Raw genomic sequence first — 25,464 nt, 5'->3', positions numbered from 1 at the left:
CTTCTCAATCAACTCCCCAATTACTTTTGACTCTGAAATTTTGTGATTGTGCATAAAAATGTCCATAATTCCTAAACAGTTCATGCAAGCTGAAAAGCTGAAAGTCTGCGCCTCCATCACATATTGACTTGACTGTTTCATTTACACTCTGCTGTGATTGCTTACACATGCAAAATTAAACAAACTGAATTATCGTCCACAAACTTTATGAACCTAACAGTATTTACAGCCCTTCCACAAATGAAACACCTGAAAGAAAGAAAATACACTTTTTTTTGTCCATTATTTAATAAATAAGTCATAAACAGCACTGTGGGAGAACATGATACTGAGATAAAAGGCACTTTGAAAATAATACTGTAAAAGGCTTGAGTGTGGTATCAGAGGCATTTGGGTTTGGGAAACATTTCAGAGGTTCTTCATGTGACGTTTCAAAGACAGTTTCAGCCTCACAGTCTCAAAAACAAACCAGCACGATCGGATCAAACGGGCAACTTCACCAGTTCACTGACAGGACATGCGTTTGGTGTACTTGAAAAGAAGACAGCAAAGGACCTGAGAATGAGTGTCAAAGTTACTTCATTTACCATATACAATCATATCTCATTAGTTAAGCAGTAATTTATTTTATAGTAATAAAACTCCATTGATTGTTCATTACCACCACATTTTCAAAATCTGAACAAGTGGTATGCATTCCCTTTAATGATATTTGAATCACTAGATGTTCTTACGCCGCACTCAATATAATATATACTGTATGATAGACTGTGCAATAGCCTAATCTAAGTCGAATGCTCAACATTACTCAGTACTTCCTATTGCAGTTGTTTTCGATATATACACACCGGCATACTGTCCTGATATGGCCAAGAATTTACATATTAAACTCAGGCCCTGTCAGCAAACATACAGAAACTCACAGGAGGTCAGTGCAGACAGAGACAGACGAGTAGAGACAGACAGAAGCTGAAGGAGTGTTGTGCACGTGTTATATTATCCATGGCGTCTACGCTGTGTTGCTAAAAAAAAGCCAAGTCCTCTGCCCGTACCAGTCCAGCGGCAGGAGAACTAATACGCAACTTAAAAGTATATACACATACTGTACATCTAAAATACAACAAATGCATAAAAATCATATCATCAAGTGTTAGTAAAAATACTGAATCAGTGGGCAAATGTATACACTGTAATGATAAAGCAAATAGGAAAAAAAAATGCACATAAATTCCTCCGCACGCTCCTGTCAGAACTCAAAGCTACGGTAAAGGCTGCGGCTGTCGGATACTTGATAGCAGAGCTGAACTGTGGAGCTAACATTTGCCTTCATATTTGGGATTGACCACAGTCGTCACGGCGCTTTTGTAGATTGGATTTTCACCCTGGAAAAGAAAAGTTGAAATTTGGTCAAATTCTAAAACTCAATCAAACCATGCATGTTTGTGTGTGTGTGTTATTCTTCCAAAAACACCGGTTATGATTAAATATACAACAACTTGGGATATTCACAGAATTTAGTTTCAGTTTTTGTTGTATCACACTTTGCAAACAGACATGCTTTTGTGACCACATACTAAACACCAGAAGGTAAAAATCACCAAGCAACTTTGCTTGTCACAGCCTGTTCATGCAGTCTTCATTAATCTACTCTTAATGTAGCTGCAGAGTCTGTAGGTCTTTAAAAAGACAGGTGAGAGAGAGAGAGATCACAGCACACACATAAACAGCCCGTGCAGGGAAAACCAAGTGGAAAGTAAAAGAAATACAAACTTAAAGAACAGCAGCTTTACGTCCATAGTTTGGGTTCTGGAACTGATTGATGGGACTCTTGTATATGGGGTTCTCTTGCTATGGGTGCAGATGAGCACAGGGCAGAGATGAATGAGGAAACAAAGAGTGACAGCACAGGAGAGAAAAAAATACAAAAGGCGAGATAAAATGAAAAAGCAGGAATCAGGTGCGGTGACAGAAGAAAAGACAGCATGTGAAATAGAAGGAATTTAGCTGGAAGCTCTTATTAAGCAATGAGCCACCGAAGCATTTTTCCTAACATAGCTCATCTATGATTCACTTGCAGTCTTTCTTGTCTTTTTGCTTTTGGTTAACCGGAAGGTGCTGAAGGTGCTCAAGCATTTAATCCTCCCCTCCCTGTCTGGCAGTTTCCCACCTCTCAAATAAAAGGATAAAAAGAACTTGCCATCAGATTAAAACATTTACAAAAAAACATGAAGGGCACCCGTGATGTTTATTTTCGTTGTCAATTGCACCTAAAGACCTGTACTGAATGTACAACTGTATCATGTCAATATACACAATACATGTATATATATATATATAGATCATAACTGATGATAGATACCTAAAAATTATAGGATGAAGATAAAAACAAATCAAACAAAGCATCTGGGTATGATATTTGACACAGACGTCTTCCTTTTATCTTGTCAGGGAGCAGGGTTACATGCACTCTTATTTTTCAAAATTACAGGGATGTGGAGCTTTAGGCCATGCTGCCTGTGGGAATAAGAAAGACCCCAAAATGCAAAGCAGCTTTACTGCTGCTGATTAGAGACATCTGCACCATCAACCCCATTATTCACTGCAGGTTTGACAAACTCCTGCCACTAGATGGGGGAATATTACTGCACATGGAATTATGCTGAAATCCAGATTTTTGTTATATAGATATTGGCAGATGATGTGGAAGAAGCAGGGAGGGGAGGAGTTGTGGCTACTCCCCAGAAAAAGTCCAGCTATGCTCAGAGTGCATAGCATTCCCAAAAAAGTCCACACAGTCTTCAACATTTTTCCCTCTTTATTTTGAGCTCCGCTCAAAAGCAACAAATACAGTCTGTGTGCAGCTGTGGGACGGTGGAGAGTGAGAACAAGATACTTCATAATGATTTCGAAAAGTCTGCAAATCTCGTCCGTTGCTAAAAAACAACAATGATCTTCGCAACTTAATTCTCTGACAGCGGCTGCTGTTGCTGAGCGGCCAACCGACACCTGTTTTCCACATTTAACGTACTAACCTCATCCAAAAAAACCAAAACTAAAACAATCAAAAACATTTATCCTGCTCGTCTTTCACAGAGCCACTTCCTGTTCCAGGCACTCACCGTGTCCCATTTGGCGTTCATCTTCTCCTTTTCAAACTTGGCGAACTCTCTTCTGTCGTGGATGATCATCAGCAGCTTCCAGATCAGCAGCAGGGCTAAGCCAATGAGGACAATGCCTGCGACCACGCCGGCCACAATGGGGATGATGTCAGGACCGGAGGGGCAGTCTGAAAAAGAGCAGGGTTCAGCAGGCAGCTTGAAATCGCAGTGCAGCAATAACACCATGGGAGTAACATACCATCACACTGCTATATGTGAGTAAACAAAAGCTCTATTTTTGTAAGCCAACCACCATGGCCCCTGTAATTAGCTTTTTCTGTAACAGAAACCTTCCACACCCTGTTCCCAGTGAGCCCAGCCCTCTCCTTACCCAGCTTGTCGACCACATGGACTTCCCTTTCCGTGTCGTTGACAGCGTAGGTATAGTAGAACCAGCAGTCATTGGCATCCCTCTCCTTGCAGTGCATCACGGGGTAAGGGTAGTCATTGGGCTGCGGCAGCTTGTTCCTGTCCTTCACTGTAATCAGGTTAAAGTAGCTGCACTCCTCTTTGCATGTTTTCATCTTCTCACCGGTGCCAAACGCCCGGCACTGGACACACAGTCTGGAAAGGACAAGGAGTGTTGTTAGTAAACACTCAGTTAGATTTGCCATGTGACAACAAAAAAGAAACAACTGCAGCAGCCCATCTACCTCCTTGTTGTCATGGAGTCAGTTAACGTAGCCTTATTTCTTTATTTTATTTAGATTTTTGATAATTTTCTTTTTTTTTTTTGTTATTTTTTTTGTTATATGTTGACACGTTATTATTAGCAATGAATATATGACAGATCAGCTATTACTAAGTTCTTATTTGCAGTGGATATGCAGTCAGATTTTACTCAAAGCTGATTTACGTACATGTACTTGCATAGTACAGAGACATTATGAGAGCAAACGTGACACTTAAAGAGAAGTGTTCAGCAGCTGAACAGGAACACACATGCCAATCACCTATTATTTTAATGCATGCACACAGTAGAGGTTTGCAATAATTTCAGTGAGTATGCACTCACAGCCGTAGTAAAGCTGTAGATATCTGCACCAATCACTACAGTATCTTGTCAGCACTCCCAATTGAGCCTTTAATTACCTTGTGATGCCTTGTGATTTATAAGTATATTTTTTTAAACATCAGACATATTTTGCTTTTCTATAGTAAATAAAATATGGGTTTGTGAGATTTGTAAATCATTGCATGCTGGTTTTATTTACATTTTACACAACTTATCATCTATGAAATATATGCAAAACCAGAACTATTTCTACACATCAGACTTACTTGTGTTCAGCGCAGACTCCTGGACAGGTAGGGCAGGTTTCACATGTGGGACCCTGGAACTTGGGGTCTGTGCACTTGCAAACGCCACACTCACATCTTCCTCTGCCGTTACAGATCTGCTTGTTGGTGGCCAAACATGTGCTGTTGTCCAGAGAACAGTCACAGGCTCTACCGCTCCACATGGGGTCGCAGATACACTCCCTGCACACACATCGTCCATTCCCTAAGGAAAAAAGTTAAAAAAGGAAAATTGGGATTAAATACTGTAAATGGCCTAAACACTTAAATGAAGCCACAGATATAATCTGTAACATTGACACACTCACCTCCACACAGTTTGTTTTCAGAGCGATCACAGTTGAAGTTGTCACACTCGCAGAACTGGCCGCTGTACCTTTCCTCTGGGTTGGGTCTCTTCTTGCACTCGCATGTGCCGCACACGCATTCTCCGTTGTTGCTGCAGATGTCCGTGCTGTTGTCTTTACGGCAGGTCTGATCCATGTCGTCTGTAGCCATGTCGTTGCTGCTGCATTCGCAATTTCTACCCACACGGCCTTCAAAACACCTGAGACAATAAAGGGGAGGTTGTGATGCATTTTAAAAGAAGTCCAAGTACATGCGAAGGCGAGAAGTGAACGATGGCATTTTTCAGCAAAATATCTTTTGAATTAAAGGCTTACCTGCACGCTCCACACTCAAAGGTCCCATTTAAGGAGCACTTTTCGCTTTTTTTAACAACATCGTTATTCTGGCATTGACAGTCACAGATGAAGTTGAGGATAATCTCCACCTCCTCTGTGAATCCCAGGGGCTTTATCTTGATGGTCTCACTCTTGCCTTCATTTGGACAGCCCTTAGATGTCACAGTGATGTTAAAGTTGACCTGAGTAATGGAATAAGAAAGAAAGCCTAAATGAGAGAAGAATGGTGTGAAAACTGAAATGGAAAATATGAACTGTGAACTGCAACAACAAGAAGTCATTCTGTATTTCCCACCTCATCTCCAATTGAGATATTAGAGCACTTTCGTCCATCGTCCTTGTCGTTAACCACTCCGTTCTTACACTGTGATTTGTATTCTATCTCCACTCCCTCTGGGAGCTTGCTGTTGTCTAGAATAACTTCAGATGAGAGAGACTGCCAAAAACCAAAAACATAACAACATGAAGGTTTTTTTCCTGCTTTGGAATTTCATCTGGTAGCTTTGTTTTGACAGAGTACAACACACAAAGGCATGGCTGTAGGTTAAATGAGAATACAAGTACAAAAAAGGAATGTTCCAGCTCAGTAATCGCTACAAGATTTTAACAGAGTTCATATGAGGAAATGATAACTTGATCAAAGTTTTATGACATTATGCTAACAGCAAAAAATCTCAACAATGTACTTACATTGTAAGCGTCTATGATGAGGTTGATTACATTGCTGGAGTTGGCAGACAGTGTACCCACTGCAGACTTTGGTATCAGATTTTTCAGTTCCTGTGGAGGAAGAGGCATGTTCAGAGCAAAACTTCAGAACTCTATTAATCTCGTGGCTTCAGAAAGAGACACAAGTTGTTTCAACTTACACTACAGCCCACAAAATAATATTTTAACCATTTTATTGCAGATTCTGATCACACAAATTTCAACTATTGCTTTGATGGGTGTTCACACTTCGAAAGGTGGGCCTAAAAAGCAACAGCTTGTTAGCAAGAAATAATGAGAACTTCAAGGGGATGGTAGTCTTAACTTAGCAGATGGCTAAGCTTTTTGCAGATGTTTTTGTTGCACTGGACAAACACATGCATGCTTAAAAAATGACAATGAAGAAAGACGTGAATGAGTATCACAGGGATAACAAGAAGAAGAACCAACTTGGTACACAGGCTGAAACTCCTCTGTGACTGCAAAGATAGTCTGAATGTTGTTGTCGCTTAGCTTCTGGACCAGGTGAGCAATTGAGGGATAATCCTTAAAAAGACCAAGGAAGAGAAAAAGCCATATTTACAAAATCAACACAGCTAACCTGTACAAAACAACCAAAGCACAAAGGAACTACTTACATAATAGTGGCTCATTGTGTACACATTGTCCTCCAAGTGACATTTTCCATCATTAGGCAGTACAATGCCTCCCAGTTTGCCATCTCCAGCAAAGTGGAAACCGGCATCAGTGGAGAACACCAGCAGACGCGTAACATTCCTCCAGCCAATTTCCTTCTGATAAATAAAAAAGAAAATATATTAAGTAATTACCAGAACAGCTTAATATGTGACACATGAACTTTTGACTACATCCACAAATCTCCTTGTAAACACCAAGCACTCATAAAATACCTTTTTGACACTACATCTAAACACTTTTACTGGCACTATATCCCTCCAAGCAAGCCCCATAATGACTGGAAAATTACTTGAGAGTGAAAATTTCCCACAGGATCACTTTCCTTTTCTTGATGCTTACCCCGCAAACAGCCACTTGCATGATGGCGTCAAAGCCCCCCTCTGGAGAGTCCAGGTTTCCTGAGATTTGCTGCTTGCCCACCAGAGAGTTGAACATATTGCCGTCACTGGTCAGACTCAAGACATTCTTGTAGCTGAAGGGGCTGGTGCAGTTCTGGTCCCCTGTGCACGGGTTTAGCAGCTTGGATGGAGTGGTGCTGATGTAAGGCATGACCGTCTTCTCCACAAACGAACCAAAACCTGCAAAATAAATTTTAAACTAAACTAAACTAGATGTTTGCTTTGACAATGCGTATGTCTGTAACTGTGGGGTTAGGTGTGAGGCACAACGGCCTGATTATCTTTTAATCCTGCATATGATTAGTTGTTTGTTTTTTTTGCTTGTTTTTAAATGAGAATTGAATTGAATTGAATTGAAAAGAACTTCATCCAACCTCAAAATTGCTTTAAGAGTATACCTCTAAACTGTCTATTTATTTTTTATAGTTTTGAGGGGGGCTACAAATGTATATTTGTGCAGTTATAAAAGTCTTTCTTTACTTGTGTAATTACAGTTTATAGTGAGAAAATTAAACAGGTGTTATTGATAATCCCCACCGATATGAAAATCACTGGTGATCTTTTTCATCTCCAACATGAGACTGGTTCCCAGGTTCTTGACATTCTCCAGATCATCCTTCATTGAGTAGGACAGGTCCATCAAGTAGTACAGGTCAATGGGATAATCTTCAGCTCGTTTGAACTTCAAGTCAAAAGACTGGGGCTGACCTACATAAAGAGATCACATTTAAAGTTTAAATAAAACTGAGGTTGCTCCAGCCTGGATGCACTTCCAGTAACAGTATAAAATGTGTTCTCACCAGATCGAAGGTTGAGTCTGAGTTTCTGGGGCTGGATCTGAGTGATTTCCTCTGGCTTTGGTTTATTGGTTTCGACCCCAGTAACCTTTTTGCGATTGGTCACACGCTTGTTTGTGATGACCCACTTCTTGCCGGTTGGATTCTGAATTTGCGAATCATTACAACCCCTGTCTTTTAAAGACTCTACCTCATCACAACGGGTTGACAAGGCTTCACCCTGTTTGAGGAAGTTCTAAGAGCAGCAGCACAGAGAGAATTAAAGGAGCAGTTTGTCAGTTTAACAAGTTAAAATCTGTTCATATGTAGGCATCTTTGTTATGTGTAAACAAGGATGTTCTACAATGTACAACAAGCCAAATGATCACTTTGGAGAGAGAGAGTGGAGACTAGAAAAGTATAACAGACTACAGCCTACCCTGCGCTCCTAGGTAGGAGCAGTCTTTGTAAATTGGATGAGTGTAAAATACTGGCTTCTTGCTCCTCTGTATATCATTGATATAAAAGATTGCTAAAAATGCCACCCTTCTCTTTGGGAATTGACGAATCTATCGATGTTTCAAAGATAACAAAGAGTATAAGTCTAACATAAAACATAATGTTAGGCTTAACAGCTGTTTTCACTTCCGCAGCAGTGAAAACAGCTGACCACTTCAGTTCACGTACTTCCTGTTCACACCAGCCACATTTGGCTCCAGCCTGGATGCATTCCCCACAGTGTTTGGCATTGGCACTGATGCACTCGTTCCCCTCTAGATGGAAAACAAAGAGAGAAGAGAGAGCAGAGTCAGAGGGAGGAGAGGTATAGCGCAGTCGCTGCAAAATAAGCAGTCCTGTTAAGCCCCCGCCTGCGCGCTTACAAATCGGTTCCTCTGCAACACTCCGCGTCTCAATGGTAATGGGAGACAGAGACGGATAATTCCATTTTTTCCATTATCCTCTATGCCCTGATGCTGAAGTGGAGCTCTGCTCAGCAACATCATTAACCCTCCCTCGCCACAGTGGGACTCATCAAAATAAACTGCATGTTTACTATACGAGCTGACATCAACAAAATGATATAATTGGGACACATGAAGGATGCTACGGAAATATCAAGAGGAAAATCTTACCTTTCTGAGGATTACAGTAGCAAAAGACTCCTAACAACAGAGATATCAAGATCACCTTCAGGTCCATCTGAAAAACACACAAGGGGAAAAAATATATACATCAAGGTGTTCTGGTCTTGACATAAACAGAGCGACTGCTGTTTTGAAAAGCACAATGCCATTTTGACTGTGCCTTTATTTCCAATAACAGGATCTGGTGTGCTTGGTGGCCTGAGTGTCTGAATTAATAATATCCACGGATAAAAAGGTCCACAAGAGTGAGAACGAGTGTCCAAGAGATGACAGATTAAACCTGCAAATAGCTTGGTTATAATTGGAGGTAATAAATTATCCCGTTATAGCGTGCTTGGCTATTCTCAGATGGTCATAGGGTAACAGGCCGCTCATTTAAATCAAACCACTTTCACTCACGCACACACACAAGATTACATCAACTCATCCTTAGCTTGGACTGTACCTATTATTTATTTCTCTCCCACAATTCCTTTTACTGTAAATAGCATCAGCTCCCTAGAGTCATCCCCTCTGTCGTCGTGTACATTGATCCCTGTCTGACTGCAGGCCATTTGGTTGGCTAGTTGCTGTGTGTGGACATATTTTATCACAGATAGCTCAAAGCTGCTAAAATGCTCAACAACTTATTTTAGCAACAAACATGCTAATGCCCAAATAAGTAGGCACGAGCTCATAGCCTAGCTAAAAACAGCTGAGTTCGAGTTTACAGGCTTTATTTTTATGTATTTTACGTTTTATGTTTGTTTTTTTTTACTGTTTTCACAGTGTTTCATTTTTATGCCTCTGTGTCACTATAAATTCTGCATAACTGATGATTATATTAAGATATAGTTTGTGCTGGCATTCTTTAAGATTCGCAGCACCTCTTACTGGCAGACCTACTCAGCCGCAGCTGAGAAAGCTCCTCGACAGAACTGTCAACCAACCACCAGCCAGCAAAGGATCAGATCATGTTGAATCTAAAACATGTGGAAGGTATACCCAACACTCCATCTGACCATAAAACACAAACTGATGGTGAGTCATTGCTAAAATATTCTCAGAATATAGAAGTCTACCACACTACATGTCAAGGATCCAAATTAGAGACTGACAGACAGACAGCGGTAAAGTCACAAAACTTTGATTTTAACTTATTTAGACTACTGGCTGCTGCTGGCTATTCATGGAGGCTGCAATAAAAGACTGCATTCCCTCACACTGTGCTAAAGGAAGCTCTGATGTTCAGTGTTCACTGTGTTGACTGATGCATTCCTAAGCACTTGTGTGAATGTGTGTGTGCGAGTCCGTTTATCCAGACACAGAGGGACAGACGGCCTGTCTACAGCCCCCCAGATTAGATCAGCTGGCTTGGCACTGCTGGGCATGGGCAGCATGTTCTAGTTGGTGTTGGAGCTGGACATTTAATAGAATAAAAAGATCCCATAGCATCTTCTATGGTAGAATACAGATCTATGACCCAGCTTTAAATGTTGCGAATGATTGGTTTATGTGTAGTCAGTATACAGGATAAAGAAGTGACTCAGGTGAAAATCCTGATCTTAAAATCAAAGAGGTTCACAAACATGATATTTCTGTGTATGTTTCTTGTTTGCAGTCAAATAAAAACAATGGCAATAAGACTCTTTTCAGGTGTCAAGTTAGAAAAATAACCATGCTGTCTTCAATCCCATGAAGCTTTGCAGCTGTACAGAGGAATGCTTAGTAAATAACTACAGTAGGATATAGAGCTGAAGACTGAGAGCAGCCCAAGGAAGGTTCAGGAACAGGTCATCCAGAAACGTCAGACTTCCCAGACTTCTAAATCAACTAAATAACTTGTCAATATTTCCAGGTGCTTTTCCTCACACACTGTTATATGTTTTAGTAAAATAAAAAGGTAGAAAAACAATTACTTCAAAAGCAAAAACCCACCACTGATAAGGTAGGACATACTTGGTGGAAAGTTGTTTATTATATAAGCATGAATGTTTAAACTCAACTGTAATCTGTCTGTTTGCATTTCAGAAATGCAGTTTATGCAATTCATAAATTATAAAATTCAGCGTAGAATGCAATCAGACCAATTTATCAGCTGATATTAGCCGATATCTATCGGTGTCTGCATGCGTAACTGCTGATAAATGAAAATTTAACAGGTAAAGAAATGGGAGAGACACCCTTCAACTACTCTTTACTTTTCTTGCTGGCAGTCAGCTGATCCAAGCAGAGTTGAGCAGAGTAAATATAAGAAAACAAAAAACTACACAACAATTTTTAGGGAAATGCTTATGTTTCATGGGTCTGAAAGCAGTCAGGATCAAGATGCCCCCCCGCGCGCACGCACAAACACATCCTCCAACCACACACACCCATATTTTGCTCCATTGCGGTTTATTTCACACCTCAAACATTTAGTAAACAATTAAGCAAATACAAGTAATCTGCAATAAATTACAGGTAGTAATAAAATAAACTACTAACTCTTTTACGCTGCATCCACACCTACACAGGTATTTTTGAAAACGCAGCTGTTTCGTCCACACGTAAACGGCGTTTCAAATCACCGAAAACTGAGATTTTTTAAAACTCCTTTTTTGCGTTTACGTGTGGACGAGGAATACAGAGTTCGTCACGCAACGTCAAAGGTATGTGCCTTTTTTCACGTCACGCTGTGCGCCACATTATTGTTTACATGAGATGAATTGCAGAATAGCAGATAGAGACAAAATGTTAATCTGACTATCTTCAGTTTTTACAGGCTTACATTTACACACGCAGCTACTGTTCTTCTATTTAGAAAGGCAGAGGCGTCACGGTGTGATTATTTTACGTGTAGTTGTTTTTTTCCTGTGTAATAATATTCAACATTGCTATCAATACATTTTTCAAAAAATGCCTCTCTGTGCAAAATGGGTTTAAAAACATAAACAACTGTGGGATACTGTTTGTCCGTGATTTAGGCTACGTTCACACTGCAGGTCTTAATGCTCAATTCCGATTTTTTGATCAAATCCGATTTTTTTGTCTGCTCGTTCACACTACAAATAAAATGCGACAGCAAACGCTCTCAGTGTGAACGCTCAAAGCGGCCCGCATGCGCAAAAGAAGACGTCACACACAACGCGCTCTGTTTAGACCCAGAGCAAACAATATTGTTTGACTGATGGCCCTTAATATAAAGACTTCGGACTTCACGTTTCCCAATTTTTGCTTTAAGTTATTTTGTTATTTACATAATAATGTAGATAACCTAATAATTATCCTTATTGCTGTTTTAGAGGAGCGGTGCTTCAAAGGATAGTTGCAGATTTCTGTCAGAATCTGCAGATTATACAGTACAAATAAAATGTTCACGTTTCTCCAACGTTGTCTTCCCAACAGTTTCACTAACATCTACACGGATGGCCAGGAAGCGTTCGCGATGTCTTCTCCGGCGCTGATAATTGGCGTCTGTCTTGTGTCAGTGACGTAAAAGACGGATTTAATGCGACATGACCGTTCAAACAGCAGTCGCTTTCTAAAACATTGGATATGTATCGGATTCAGGACCACATACGAAAGTGACCCAGATCGGATTTAAAAAATATCGGATTTGTGCTGTTCACACTGTCACACCATGATCAGATATGGGTCGCATAGGGTCAAAAAAATCGGATTTGATGCGCTTTTGCCTGCAGTGTGAACGTAGCCTTAGACAGGGGGAACAAATCGTGGCCGGATCAGCCTGATATTATTTGTATCCCACCGTAACTTTACTGTATAAAGAGCTAACATCTCCAAAATGTCAGGAGTAGTTAGTCATTACAACAAGTGTTTGTGAACTAAAAATCAAGAATGTGGGATACTGTTTGTCCGTGATTTGAACAGCCCAGCGCATGCTCCGATAAAGGGAGACCCAATTATGCAGGGGAGACCTACCTTGGCACTTGTGTAGGTGAAACCAAAGAGAAGATATGCTTCACCAAGATATGCTTCTAGTCTTTGGCTTAGCAGTGTCCAAGCGTTTTTTTTCCCCTTTTCATACCGCGCCCCCCCTGCAATGGCTCTGCGATACTGAGGTGCATTCTTGAGGATATCATGAACTTTTCCTGTCAGTAAGCCAGTGTTACTGAAACTGTCTTTGAAGTAGAAATTATATTGTTGGTTTCAGACACTTTCGGACAAAACTCAAACAAACTGAAATTGTTTATGAAAGGGAAAATGTGATTTCTAGGTCACAGCTAACATTAGCTGGTATAATGTTAGCGCGGTGGTTCCCAAACTTTTTTTGTTAGGCCCCCCCTTTGTTTTACAAGAAAATGCCCCCCCCCACTCCCCCTGCAAAAACACATCCTCCAAGCGTAAAATAATGGTTGTTTTTTCTGTTTTTTGAAAGAGATTGTAGTTTTACACACACCCATATGGGTGTATGTGTAAAACCACTACCTCTTTTCAAAAAATCTCTCTCCGTGCAAAATGGGTTTAAAAACATAGACAACCATGGGATACTGTTTCAACCTCTGCTTTGCATTTGTCTTGGAGCCCCGTCAAAAAACTTGTCCATTATGCTAGTAGTGTCCAAGCATTCTTTTTTATTTTAAATTCATCCCCCCCCTACTTACTAGGATATCTGAATATCAGATTTTTAAATCACAACATATTGATATTGGTCTTAAAAATCTTATATCTGTCAGGTGCTGCTACAGGATGAGAAACACAGTTAGGCTGTAAGAAGAAACCAAATCATATTTTTGTAATTAATAAAATTGCTTGAGAATTACTATTACTATTCACTCAGACATGTTTTGATATGGTGAAATGTAAAAAGCATACCCACAAGGACAGAAGCTGTGCAAATAAACGGCAGCACATATTATTATTTATAAGTTCTTAGGAAACCAGGCTTTTAACACACTGTCGTTATCCTGCACTGGTGTGTGGGAGAACTGGTTCCAGGCACCAGGATGCTGGAACCAGGATTTTATGAACATGCAAACTAATGCTAAGAACACGTTATCATCTATAATTCTCTTTGCGCTAACTTTGCAAAATTCATGAGGTTCGAAAAGACCGTGCACCTAGAAGTATGCTTTCACAAACAACCTGGTAATTTTTACTATGAAAAATATATGAATCAAACTTGGTAATGTGTTATTACGTAACAAATGTAATGACATGTGTGTGCTTTAATGTGTGAGTAGATGGAAAGGGTAATATAGATAAATTCCCTGACTACAGCAGAAAGAGCAGTTACTTTAACTCCCTGTCTCTCCCCCACTCAGACGTCTGCATAAATACATGGAAATTTAACTCTTCACACACACCTGAACTGTGACTAGTGGCAGCCCAGCATTTCGTAGGCTTCTGAAGGCTCTATCAGTTGGCAAGAGAAAGTGATGTATGGCAGACGCTGTGGTGCGTGACTAAAACGGGCTGAGGCATTCCAGAGAGCCTGAACATTGCCTGACCAGGATAGTAACCCATAACACTGTTACTGCACTTTGGGGAAATGTGAGCTGTTGTGACACCCACGATGCATAAACAAACTCCCTCCATCCTTGTCTCTCTTCCTGCCTCAATTTTCCTGATTAAACCCGATTACAAACCCACTTTTTCCATTTTTCCACGACTTTTCTCATCTGCACATATTGTTTATGACTTTTTTACATCACGTTAACAGATATTAGCTTGAGGTGAGTGGGGGGTGAATCCCTGCGTGAAAATCTGTGGTGCAGAAATTAATTGAGCTACTTTAAAAGACTGGGTTTACTTCCCTTCAAGCTGAGCTGCATTTGCAAGTACTTAGGACTACTTACTTCAGCAAGCACTGCCATGAATAATGACCACTGGAGTCAAGGGAGAGAAACAGGGAGACACGGTAAACCATACAGTGGAGCTGCAAAGAACTGGTTGCTGCTCAGAGTCACAGCTCTCTTTGTGGCTAAAGGCTGGGTGCTTGGTTCCCTCAGAAAGGCTGTTCTTCTAAGTCTGTGAAAAGAGGGAATGGAAAAGAAGGAAAAACAGGAAAGGGCGGTCCACAGCTCAAAGGAAAAAGGGTAGCCTCAAGTCCAAAGGAAAGGATCCCACAGACTTTGCTTCTGCTCATGTATCTCCTAATCCTCTCTCCTCCATTTGCACTTTTACTGTACTTTTACTGTCATTAACTTTAATTGGTAATGACAATTACGTAACTTTTAACAGGTCTTCACAGCTTAAGGCTGATACATTTCATAGACACTGATAGCTTGGAGTTTTTAGTTGATATTTAATTCCAGCATTCCAACATGTGTTCAGTTTCCAGAGTTGCCTGTGGCATATCTTTGGCATCCTATACTCCCATCCCTCCCATTTTCTCTCCCTCATTTCCCTAACGCACTCCCTTGCGCTGCCTCCCTCCTCCCTCATATCCCCGGCACAATCGCTCAGTTCACTCCCTCCGCTGTGAGTGGAGCCAAGCCGGTGGCCCCTTTGACTCCACATACCCTTCAAACACAGCGGAGTGGGGAACATGTCTGAGCTCTGAGACGTACAAGCCGCCGGACAGAACTGAAGGAGAATACCAAACAGTGTCTGCCTGTGTCTCTATCCACCCCCACCATCATCCGGAGGACCCTCTCACAGCAGACAAAAGTAATGAATCAGGCTGCCCTCTGAGACCACGAGGATCTGATACTTAAAGTGCTCCCACTCACCATCCAATTTTTGGCTTAAAAGGGCCTCTGTGCGCTAAATAATACTAATGAGACAAAATACAATATCTTTTGGTGCTTCTTTGTTTCAAGGGGACTGATAAGTGCAGACAATCCAATTTAGTAGTCGATGTGAATTTTTGCACAGAAGAAAAGAGTAAAACACTCCAGGTGACAGCGGCTGAGAAATGTCATAGTTTCCACGTTACATCAGCATGTTAGTTCTGTGCGATTCCTCAAGAGAAACAGCTTCCAGAAATGGAAAAAACACTAAAAATAACTGGCCCGAAGAGTGAGGCTGAAAGGCATGAGACGGGATGAGCAGTGAGTTTTCTTTCCCTTTTTTAGTCTGAAAAACATACAGTCAATATTCAGCTTCCATTTCTATTTTCCCATTGCGAGAAAACGATCCAGGGGTTCTAAGAGCGGCTAACAAGTTTTTCATTGATTATGGGTAAAATATGTAATATAAAATGCATACTGAATATTCAACTAGGAAACTGACAGAAGCAACAATTATCCAGTAACTGTAACATAAAAACTGTAGCGGCATAATAGTGATGCGCAGATTTGCTAAGATCCTGACCTATAACGGCCGGTATTAGCTATTTGACAATAATTTCTTATCTACATTTATAAATTAAGAGATTCAAATTCAGAGAAGAAAAACACCCTGCAACCATGTTATTGATGCAGTTTGTCTCTGCAGCTTCCCTGTTGGGAGCACATTTGAAACACAATGACAAGCAGCATCTGATCCAAGCAGAGCCAGGCAGAGCCTGAAGAGAGTACATGAGTAATCCACCTATTGTGCCTAAAAACAATATTAAACTTTATTATCATACTCACTAAGTGAGACAGTATCAGCTGATATATCTGATTTTTAAATCACCAGATATTAGTGCTGGTATCGGACTTATAAGTATAAGTCAGGTTCCTTTACTTATTAATTCAAAGCCGTTGAAAGAGTTATTTTCTGTAGCTAAAAGCAGTCCATATATCAGCAACAGCCACTGAATTCCATTCAAATTAGCTAGCTTTAAATGCTAGTGAAATGCACTAATGTGATTTGTATAAGATAGAGAGCACATGATTTCATAAACCTTAACAGTTACAGGCAGTGGCATTTTGGGCATCTTCTTTAGTGAGTAAATAAGAAAAAATGTGTATTTATGCACTTTCTGCTTCACTGCAAACCCAACCTTGAATTTGTTTTTGCCATTACAACCCTAGCACCTTTAAAAAAAAGTGTGCTGTCACTCCTGACGCTTAAAGCAGTGATGTGCCATTATATAACAACAGCTGCTCACATTTTAGCTATTAAAGGTGATAGCTCATTTACATAATACCGGTAGAAGCCGTCTAGTTGTTTTCTTAATCAGGAATCCTGTTAAAAAGTGTTTCAGGCAATGTCAAAGTTTTCCAGAATATTTCCCTGAGAGACCTGTAATTATGCACAGTGTGATAGTTTAATAGAGTAATAAGGATAATAGCTACAGCCTAAAAAACAGTTTTATCAGCAGTTCGACAGAGAGCCTGTTGCTGGCCTTAAAAATTCTGCTGCAGCTTTTCACACAAAACACTTAGCCACGCATGCTCTCTTGAGCCCTGCCAACATTCTCCTTGTGTGTGACAGAGGCTAAAGATATACTTCTGAGAAGGGATACTGCATTTGAGGGACTTTTCCACTCAGATAATCTATAACACTTTCATAGGACTGGTTTCTTTTTTTCTTAAAAAGAAAAGTGCACATCAAACTGGGTTTGTATCTCATCACATCACGTCCTCGCATGGTAGCTAAGTAGAAACAATCGAAACCCAGCCACAGCCTTTGGTGGAGGGCCAAGACCATATCGCTTTTCAGGGCTCTATCCCTGTGTTGAAAATAGCTGTGCAATGCTAACGTTATTTTGGACTCGTCCTCCCTGCCTGGCCTCTCCAATCTCTCTTTGGTTTGACACAAAGTTAATCATAAATCTCCCTCGAGCCTACAAACATATAACCAATTTAATACTTGTTTCTGTAGAAGTAACGACACACTTTATTCTGTAGCATTCTTGAAAAAAGAATTGCTGTTGAAGTAAGGCAGATTTGTTTGACAGAAGACAAGCTTTGTTTAGTTTTAAGGAGCCATCTGTTTTACCATTTACAGCAATCCTATAAAAGCAGAGTGAGACAAGGCAAGAGGGTCCAGTTTTTACCACTACCAACCACCAGTCTAAACTGTAGGATGGCTGTGGAAATCTTGTGGGGTTATCTTGCTGTGACAGTGTGAGCCTTGGGCTCAGTCTGTGGAACTGGGAGCAGCTGTACAATAAGCCCTTCCAAACTCCCTGTCTTTGCTGACTCTGTCCTTCCTGCTCTAAAACACAGGAAGCTAAAGAACGTACAAGAAGCCTGCATCAATATGCCTGGAAACCAGCCAGGCATGACATATATGGATGTTCAGTGGGAAATAGGAGAACAAAGAAAGTTAATGACAAGCGAGAGCCAGGAAAAGGCTACTTTACTACAAAGAGGTGAAATGGTTGTGATCTGCCAGAACAGCAGCTTATTGACTTTCTGAATGAAGCGTGTCTGATCTAAACCTAAACCAGTCCATCACTGTAATCGGAACTGTGCAAGAAGCTAAACAAACTTGGAAACTGCTTTAAACAACAGCAGCACTGGAGCCAAAGGGAGCGACTGGAAATTAACTGACAGCTGAAGCATTTTTTAATTCTACAAAAATCAGAGCAGAACCTGGGCTGACAGCAGCCTGCAGTCTCCCATAAATATTTGCAGCTGTGAAATGATTAATGAATTGTCTGTTGGGATGGAGACAGGAATAAACATTATTTCTCCAGTAGAGTCAGTAATCTGGGCAACTGCTGACTAGAAATAGGTCAACTCTCCAGGTCTATGCACTAGATGTGACAATTGCAGCAATTCCAAGAGATTGACATTCTCTTTGTTACAGAAAAAGGACCAACATTGCCAGCTGCAGTCAAAGAAGGTGGTGCTTGAGTATGTCTGGCTATAACCATGAGATCCTCTCTGGGGAAGCAGCTGGGTGATATCAAGGACTCACACAACAGCATGTTAGTTCTGGAGGTGTGAAGCTAGTTGATTGTCAGTGACTTACTTGCAATACTAGAGTGAGGCAGTTGTCCAGTAGTAACTCAATCACAGATGATGTCATTCTCTCAGACAGATTGAAAAACAGTAAAGTTTTGTTGATCCTGTTCATCTGGACATTCAGCCGCTGTTTAGGTATTTTAATCAAGGCTATGAATGTAGACTACATGGTGGTAATCAAAGAGAACACACTCAAAGGGAAGAAACTACAGTACCAGCAATCTGACATTACATGTTTTTTTTACAGATATGTGGACGGACACATGTAATAAAGAAACTTTGACATTTGGTTTCACTGCATGAGGCCACCCATGGACACCTCAACTGTTTTTCTATGGAGAGCCTGCTCGAAACCACAGCTCATTAAAGACACTCAGATGTCTTTCATTAGAGCTTCATACTTTACACTAAAAGTGAAGGACCTCCCCTTCTGCTTCCAGGAGAGACTGGAGCAGTAAACACTTCACAGCTCAAATTGTTCCTGTTTTATGTGTTCATGCATACATGTGATTTAGACAGACACATGGGGAGAGATTATTGCTCAAAAGAGGACTTGAGCATGAAGACAGATTGTGATGTCAGCAGTTTAACTATTTAATAACTGTAGCTAAGAGCCTGCAAAAACCTCTGTATACAATACATTTAACAGATGTTACCCACTGTATTATATTGTAATAGAATGCACCCCCTAAATATCTCCTACTGTTGTGGTAGAAAAAAGTAGACTCTCTTTTAATTTTAAGGTTTTATGTTAAACATTTCTTTCGGCTGCTTCCTTATTCACAATGGATCATCACAGTGGGTGGCTCTGCATATCTGGCACAGCAATAACACTTCTGGTGCAACCCTTCCAGTGTGTCTTAAAATTAGGTAAATACAAAGACTTCACATATTACACTGTGCCATTATTTATTTAACACATTTTTAAGCCAAAATTTAGAGGGCTTGTATAAAAATGAAGTACAGCCCACAATTCAATAGCTTGTACCTTCAGCAGCAGTAAGTTGAAAGAATTGTTTTCTGCCAGTCTCTGGCATCGCTGTGGTGCTCTCTTCTTTCCTACGTTGCTACAGTTTATTGAGGTTTACGGGTATTTGTTCATGCACAGCTCTCTTTAGGTCCCATTGCAGCATTTCAGTTGGATTGACGTCTGGACTTCGACTGGGCCACTGCAACACTCAGTCACTTTATTGTAGACTCTTGGAAGCACTGTCGTGTTTCAGGACCCAGTTTTATTTCAATTTTGGCTTTTGGGCAGATGGCCCCAAAGTTATAAAATGCAATAAGCTTATAAATGTTATAAATAGGCGTTCATGGTCAGCTCAATGACTCCAAGGTGCCCAAGTGCTGTAGCTGCAAAACAAGCCCAAATCATCATTCCTTTACGGCCATGCTTGATAGTTGGTATGAGGTGTTTGTGCTGATAAACTGGCTCTCGCCACATGGTGCTCTGCATTACAGCCATACACCTCTGCTTTGGTCTCATCTATTCAAAGGACACTGTCCCAGAAGCCTTATTGTTTCTTCAAATTTGCAAACCAAAGCTGTGGTGCCATGTTTGTTTTTTTTTATAGAGAAGACACTTTCCTAGCGTGCAATGGTGTTCAGTTCAGTTCTAATTGTACTGTCATGAGCTTTAACATTTAAAATGACACCTTTAGAGTCTCATGTTAAATGCCTGCAGATCCGTCAATAACAATTATTAGTTAAAGTACCAACGTGGTGCTCTGTGAGATGTCAGCAATCTAAGACGTAGTATGTTCTTTAAAATTACAAGGAATAAACTTGGAATGCTGTAAAATTGCAAGTTTGAGTGCAGTTGGGGATGTTTACTGCACGCCATAGCTGTCTCATCTCTCATTTCCTGTCATTTCCCTATATTTGCTTATCTGACAAAGAAACCCAGCGCAAACAGCGCATGTAATTTTTCTGTCCTGCTAAACACAAACTGCCTCTATTTGTGAGTTACACAAACTCACGGAGCCTTCCAGCTAAAAACTCACGCTGTCACAATAATAAACAAAGAATGACAGAGTTTACAGCCCTGCAAATGTCTGCTGTCATTTACTCCCAGCAGAACAAATTCTTCATTTTCTCAGCAGACCTTGTAGAGCCGAGGTCAGCGTTAACCGCTTCATACCTCCCTGGTGTTTCCGGGGCTGATTTTAGAAAGAGGAGGCACCCCATCTAAAAAAAGAACAGGGAAGAAAAGGGGCTAGAGGTGCACTGGCGTTCAATGTGGTGAAAATATGAGTGAACAAATGTATTTGTGCCAAAAAACTGAGCGCTAAGAGAATGGCACCCAGTAAAGGCAACAAATCAAAGTGATTATATTGTTTAGAAATTGTTGCTCTTATAGGATTTTTAAATCTCATAAGGTTGGAGAGCACTTGTTATAGAAAAGACTGCTGAGGTTAGTGCTGGCTGATCGCATGTGAATGTCTCGCTGTTTCAGAGCTCATCAGGTTGTTGACCCGCTTTCACACTCAAGGTAGGATGGGCACGTGTGCAGGCAATTGAGGTGAATGGCTTTAAAAGGCCAACTTTGTGCCACGTTACATCTTTCCGCTTGAAATGTTCCCCTACGGCACAAAGCATGTCTCGCAGGGGGCAATTGTACACATTCATCACTTATGTCTCACAGAGCAACACAAACACACACATTGATCGCATCTATCTCAGTGTATCAAGTTCGCACATAACGTGTGTGCCACTCCCCAACAAAGAAACAAACACACTCACGTTCATGGGAAACATCACACATCCAGAAGAAACGCCTGGGTGTGGCTCTGAGTCTAAGTGGCATTATAAATCAGCTGGGAGCCCCCCACCCCCCAGCAGCTGCTCCCCAGGGAACCTGAGGTCACATCTATTCAGCTGGTGGCTACTGGCTACAACTCCCCTCATTGTCCTACATTTACCCTCCTCCTCAGTTAGCATTCCTCCCCCATGTCCTTACTGTCCTTCCTCCAGCCCCATCACCCTCCTTCATATTGCCTTCTACCCCCTCCCCCCTCCAAACTCCCTCCATCCTTGTCTCTCTTCCTGCCTCCATTTTCCTGATTAAACTTCTAGGATCTTTACCTAGTGGTGGTTTCAGTGCAGTGGGCTATATTATTTACAAGGCCTTCACTCTCCAGCTCTCCTTTAAATGACTGGGGGGTTGGGGTTACTCAATAAATGGAAGTTGTTCAGCCTATCAATCACGCACTGCATGGGCAACAACAAGCAGCAGACAGTAAACACTTATAAAGTCTTATAGCTCTGTTTTTAGGTTTTTAGCAGTTTGTTTGTTTTTTTGCGTATATTAGTAAATAGACTGAGGTCAACAGTATTTACAAAGTGGTTCTATATAAAATAAATAAATTAATGTTTTGGAAGTTATGACTTTATGTGACATTGTACCTACATTATAACTAATTCAGACCTTTGTGGCCACTTAAAATATCTTTGTAGAACTATTATGTTTTATTTGTTGCAAATTCTCTTTAAAAAGCCATTTTTAATGCCAACGATACTTTTTAACTAGATAAATAAAGAATACATTTTAGTCACTTTGCCAAAAACTGATTGCATGTTCTACCTTGTGACAGGAATGTTGTTTGTGTCTGAAGATGATATCATTTATTATGATATCATCTATTATTATACATTTGGCACATGTTTTGCATATTATAGGCCAACAACTCATCTATCTAATTTTAATATTATTTAATCACTTTTTTGCAAATACCGGAAATCACATTTTGGAAGACGATCAGATTTCTGGCACAACACCGGCACACCGAACACATTAGTACACTTCAGTTTGACTATTAATGACAATGTAACACACTGACACATGGCCAGTAACCACAACTATGCCCCATAAACAGCCAGAATCTTTACATTTTAAATCTGCATGTCTTTCATGTCAAATTAAACCACAACACAATGCCCGTGATTAGATTATTGCAACGGGTTCAAGTATCAGTGAAAAAAAACGTGGTCGATGAGAAAAATAATAAAATGTTACAAACTTTATAAACCTGCCATTAAAATGTAACAGTGACAGTATAAACTGGTTACGTTTATAAAAATAAAGAAAAAAGAGGAAATAAATGAACGAATGAAGTTTACCTTGGCGCTGTTATTTCATACAGGAGACATAAGCAGAAATAAGCTAGCGTTTGTAGTCCTCTGCCCGCAGCAGCGGCACAGGCAGACAGCAACTATCTGCCCTGCTGGCACCGGGGACCACTCTCTCCTCCGAAAAGTCACTGGAGATTTATCCTGCTGCTCATTCCTCTCTGCAGAGAAATATGTCGGCAGTATATATGTTTAAAACCAAATATTCGGTAATTGGAGAGGGAGACAGTATCCGCACACTGCCTGGGCGGACCTCTTTACCGCGGACTAAATGAAGGGGACGAGCGAAGAGTGAAATCCTCAGTCCTCCGCCGCTGTTCCTAAAAAAAATAAATAAAAATTGCAGCAGCGTCGCGGACAATGGCACACCGAGCGTTTCCGGTTACAGCTCCTTCAACATAAAATCAAATTCAAATCTTTTTATTTTTTTGTTTATTATCTTTATATTTTATAATTGTATATATAACAAAAATAGGAAAAAATTTCAATAACTTTTAAGTTAAAGATTTTTATAGCCCCTTTCGAGAAGGACGAAAGCTTTATAGAAGAGTAAGAATTCTCTGGTAAATGGAGATTAATGGGGAATTCCAAAAAACAAAGACGGTGGTAGAAGTCTTTAATTTCTTTTCTTTCTTTTTTTGTTTATATGGGGTTAAAATTTTTGTAATATCTGGGGTAAAATCTAGACCTTCTTAGTACTGTATCTTAGTACTTTCTAAGATACAGATGTCCTGTTAACCATTCCAATTAAAGTTTCACTTCCTCTAATTAAAAAGTTTTCCCAATGCGTCATCAAAGTCTTTTTACGTATTCAAAAAACAAACAAACAAGCTTTGATATTTTTTGTTTTGAAGGCGCGCGCATTCGTTTAACCGTCTTAATTTTGCTCACTTGACCCTTATGTTGCCTACGTCAACGCTAGAAGACAGCCCCACTCACGCTCACACATACACAGTGTGTCGGTATAATACTAACTCAGTCCGTAACTCCAATTAAGTCCACATCTTTAATCACCATCAGCATCATCCTCATCACTATAAGGACAGTTGGCTCTGTACTTGTACCTCACTGTCCACTAACAGTTTCACACTGAAGCTAAAAAAAAGAGTAGGCTATAAAGTTTAAATACATCTGATTAATTATCTTTTACTGTGTAATTTACTACAAAACATTTTTTTAAAATCCAGTCGTAATTTCTTCTACTCATATTTTAAATATTTATTTAAAATGTTTTTGTTGTTAATCCAATTTAGTTATATAATACAAAGTTATATAAAACCAATAGAAAACAAAAAATGAAAAAGAATAAAATCAAGGGTTTGCTGTAAAGTATCTATATTACTGAAAACCTGAAATTCGAGTGAACTCTTTAAAAATGTGTAATACTTTTTTTTAACAACCACAAAGCTGAAATGTATTTATTTTTTATGAAAATTCTTTTAGAGGTATTAGATGCCACAAATACAAAATGAGCCACTACCATTACTTTTTTGTATGAGTTCTAGTAAAAAAATAAATAAGTAAACTCACTCAGCTATTTATTTACTTTAAACTTTCTGATTTGTTATTTTGTGCCTGAGCACTAGTGGACACAGTGGGGGAAAGAAAGTGAGAAAAAATAAACAGTGGGCCGGAAGACCCTCAAATCCTGTTTAGCCTCCTGGGAGTGTTTACAAGAGAATGCAGCTCTCTATTTCTCACAGAAAGATCTGTTCTAGAAACTACAGCTATTTCTTTCTACTTTTTTCAGGTATTCAGCAGTAGTTTTAAAACTCAAAGTATGTTTTTTGTATTATTACAAGGATAAACGCTGATATGACTTGTGATATGGCTCATATAAACGACATGGCTCATATCATTCCAGAGAAACAGAAATTGCTGCAGGTTCCAATTAAGTTGTGATTTTACTGATATACATCCCAAATCACACTTAAGTAAGAATGAAGACATTGCTGAAAGGGAGCAAACATTCCCCAAAGAGGCATTTGTTTTGGATGGGCATTTGAATGCAAATCTAGACAATCCTACAGGCAGCTCCATGAGACATCCTGCAAAAAGAGACATGAGTGGATATTCCAGCAGTGATCCACTGTCTTTCCACTGAATAATAGACACCATGCTATGAAATAAACAATAAACCATAGAAGCAAAAAAACAAAACTTTAATATAGCAATTTTTGTAAATATATACATATAAAGATATAAGCTATACAGATTGTCAGTTGCTTTTCTTGCCTATGGTGCCAATAGAAATGATTGTGAGCTGTTATTATTTTCCCTGAGCTGGGAACTACAACAGATCTTAGTGTTCCCCCACTTGCCAAATCTCACCGACTGTTCTTGTTTTTCTGTTTAGGTGTGGAGGCAAAGTCAACCCCTATTTTTGTATTCTCTTGTGCTGCTGATTTTCTAAATACCAGATTCAGATTCAGGTCCTGCATGGGTGGCTGACATTTTTTTTTCAGATTAATATAGAAAAAACAGAAGTCCTTGTTTGTGCCCCTGACAGTTTTGTGCTTTAACTTTGGATGATCATGATCACATGAAATCTCACGCTGTGATTCTTACGCTGTGAATTAGAAATTATGGCAAATACTTTTATCTCATCCTTTCTGGAATATTGCAATTGCTTGTTCACTTGTCTCAACAAAACCTCCTCAGAATGTATTCAAGTTGTTCAGAATGCACCTGTGAGTACTG

The 25,464-nt window shown here is 40.0% G+C and overlaps 1 protein-coding gene across 3 annotated transcripts; it reads right to left on the bottom strand.

Moving 5' to 3' along the window:
* Positions 1-601: 601 nt before the first annotated feature.
* itgb1a (integrin, beta 1a) lies at positions 602-23,089 on the bottom strand. Of its 3 annotated transcripts, none has more exons than XM_005918442.2 (17): positions 22,756-23,089; positions 8,855-8,921; positions 8,409-8,494; positions 7,746-7,977; positions 7,483-7,653; positions 6,887-7,125; positions 6,487-6,642; positions 6,299-6,394; positions 5,831-5,920; positions 5,436-5,576; positions 5,120-5,322; positions 4,766-5,004; positions 4,440-4,662; positions 3,490-3,722; positions 3,120-3,286; positions 1,771-1,848; positions 602-1,382 (listed from the first exon to the last, which is right to left on the bottom strand). In XM_005918442.2, exons 2-16 carry the CDS (start codon positions 8,919-8,921, stop codon positions 1,771-1,773), a joined length of 2,421 nt encoding a protein of 806 aa, XP_005918504.1. In that variant the 5' UTR covers positions 22,756-23,089; the 3' UTR covers positions 602-1,382. The 3 variants fall into 3 exon arrangements, with proteins under 3 accessions (XP_005918504.1, XP_042075192.1, XP_042075193.1); XM_042219258.1 differs by lacking the exon at positions 22,756-23,089 and adding an exon at positions 14,647-15,142; XM_042219259.1 differs by lacking the exons at positions 1,771-1,848; positions 22,756-23,089 and adding an exon at positions 14,647-15,110.
* Positions 23,090-25,464: the final 2,375 nt, after the last annotated feature.

This window comes from Haplochromis burtoni, unplaced genomic scaffold, assembly GCF_018398535.1.
Source record: "Haplochromis burtoni strain Fernald_Lab_line unplaced genomic scaffold, NCSU_Asbu1 Contig_30, whole genome shotgun sequence".
NCBI classification, from domain to species: Eukaryota; Metazoa; Chordata; class Actinopteri; order Cichliformes; family Cichlidae; genus Haplochromis; species Haplochromis burtoni.
The sequence above is the reverse complement of the archived record's forward strand: the minus strand, read 5'-3'. Positions and strand labels throughout refer to the sequence as shown.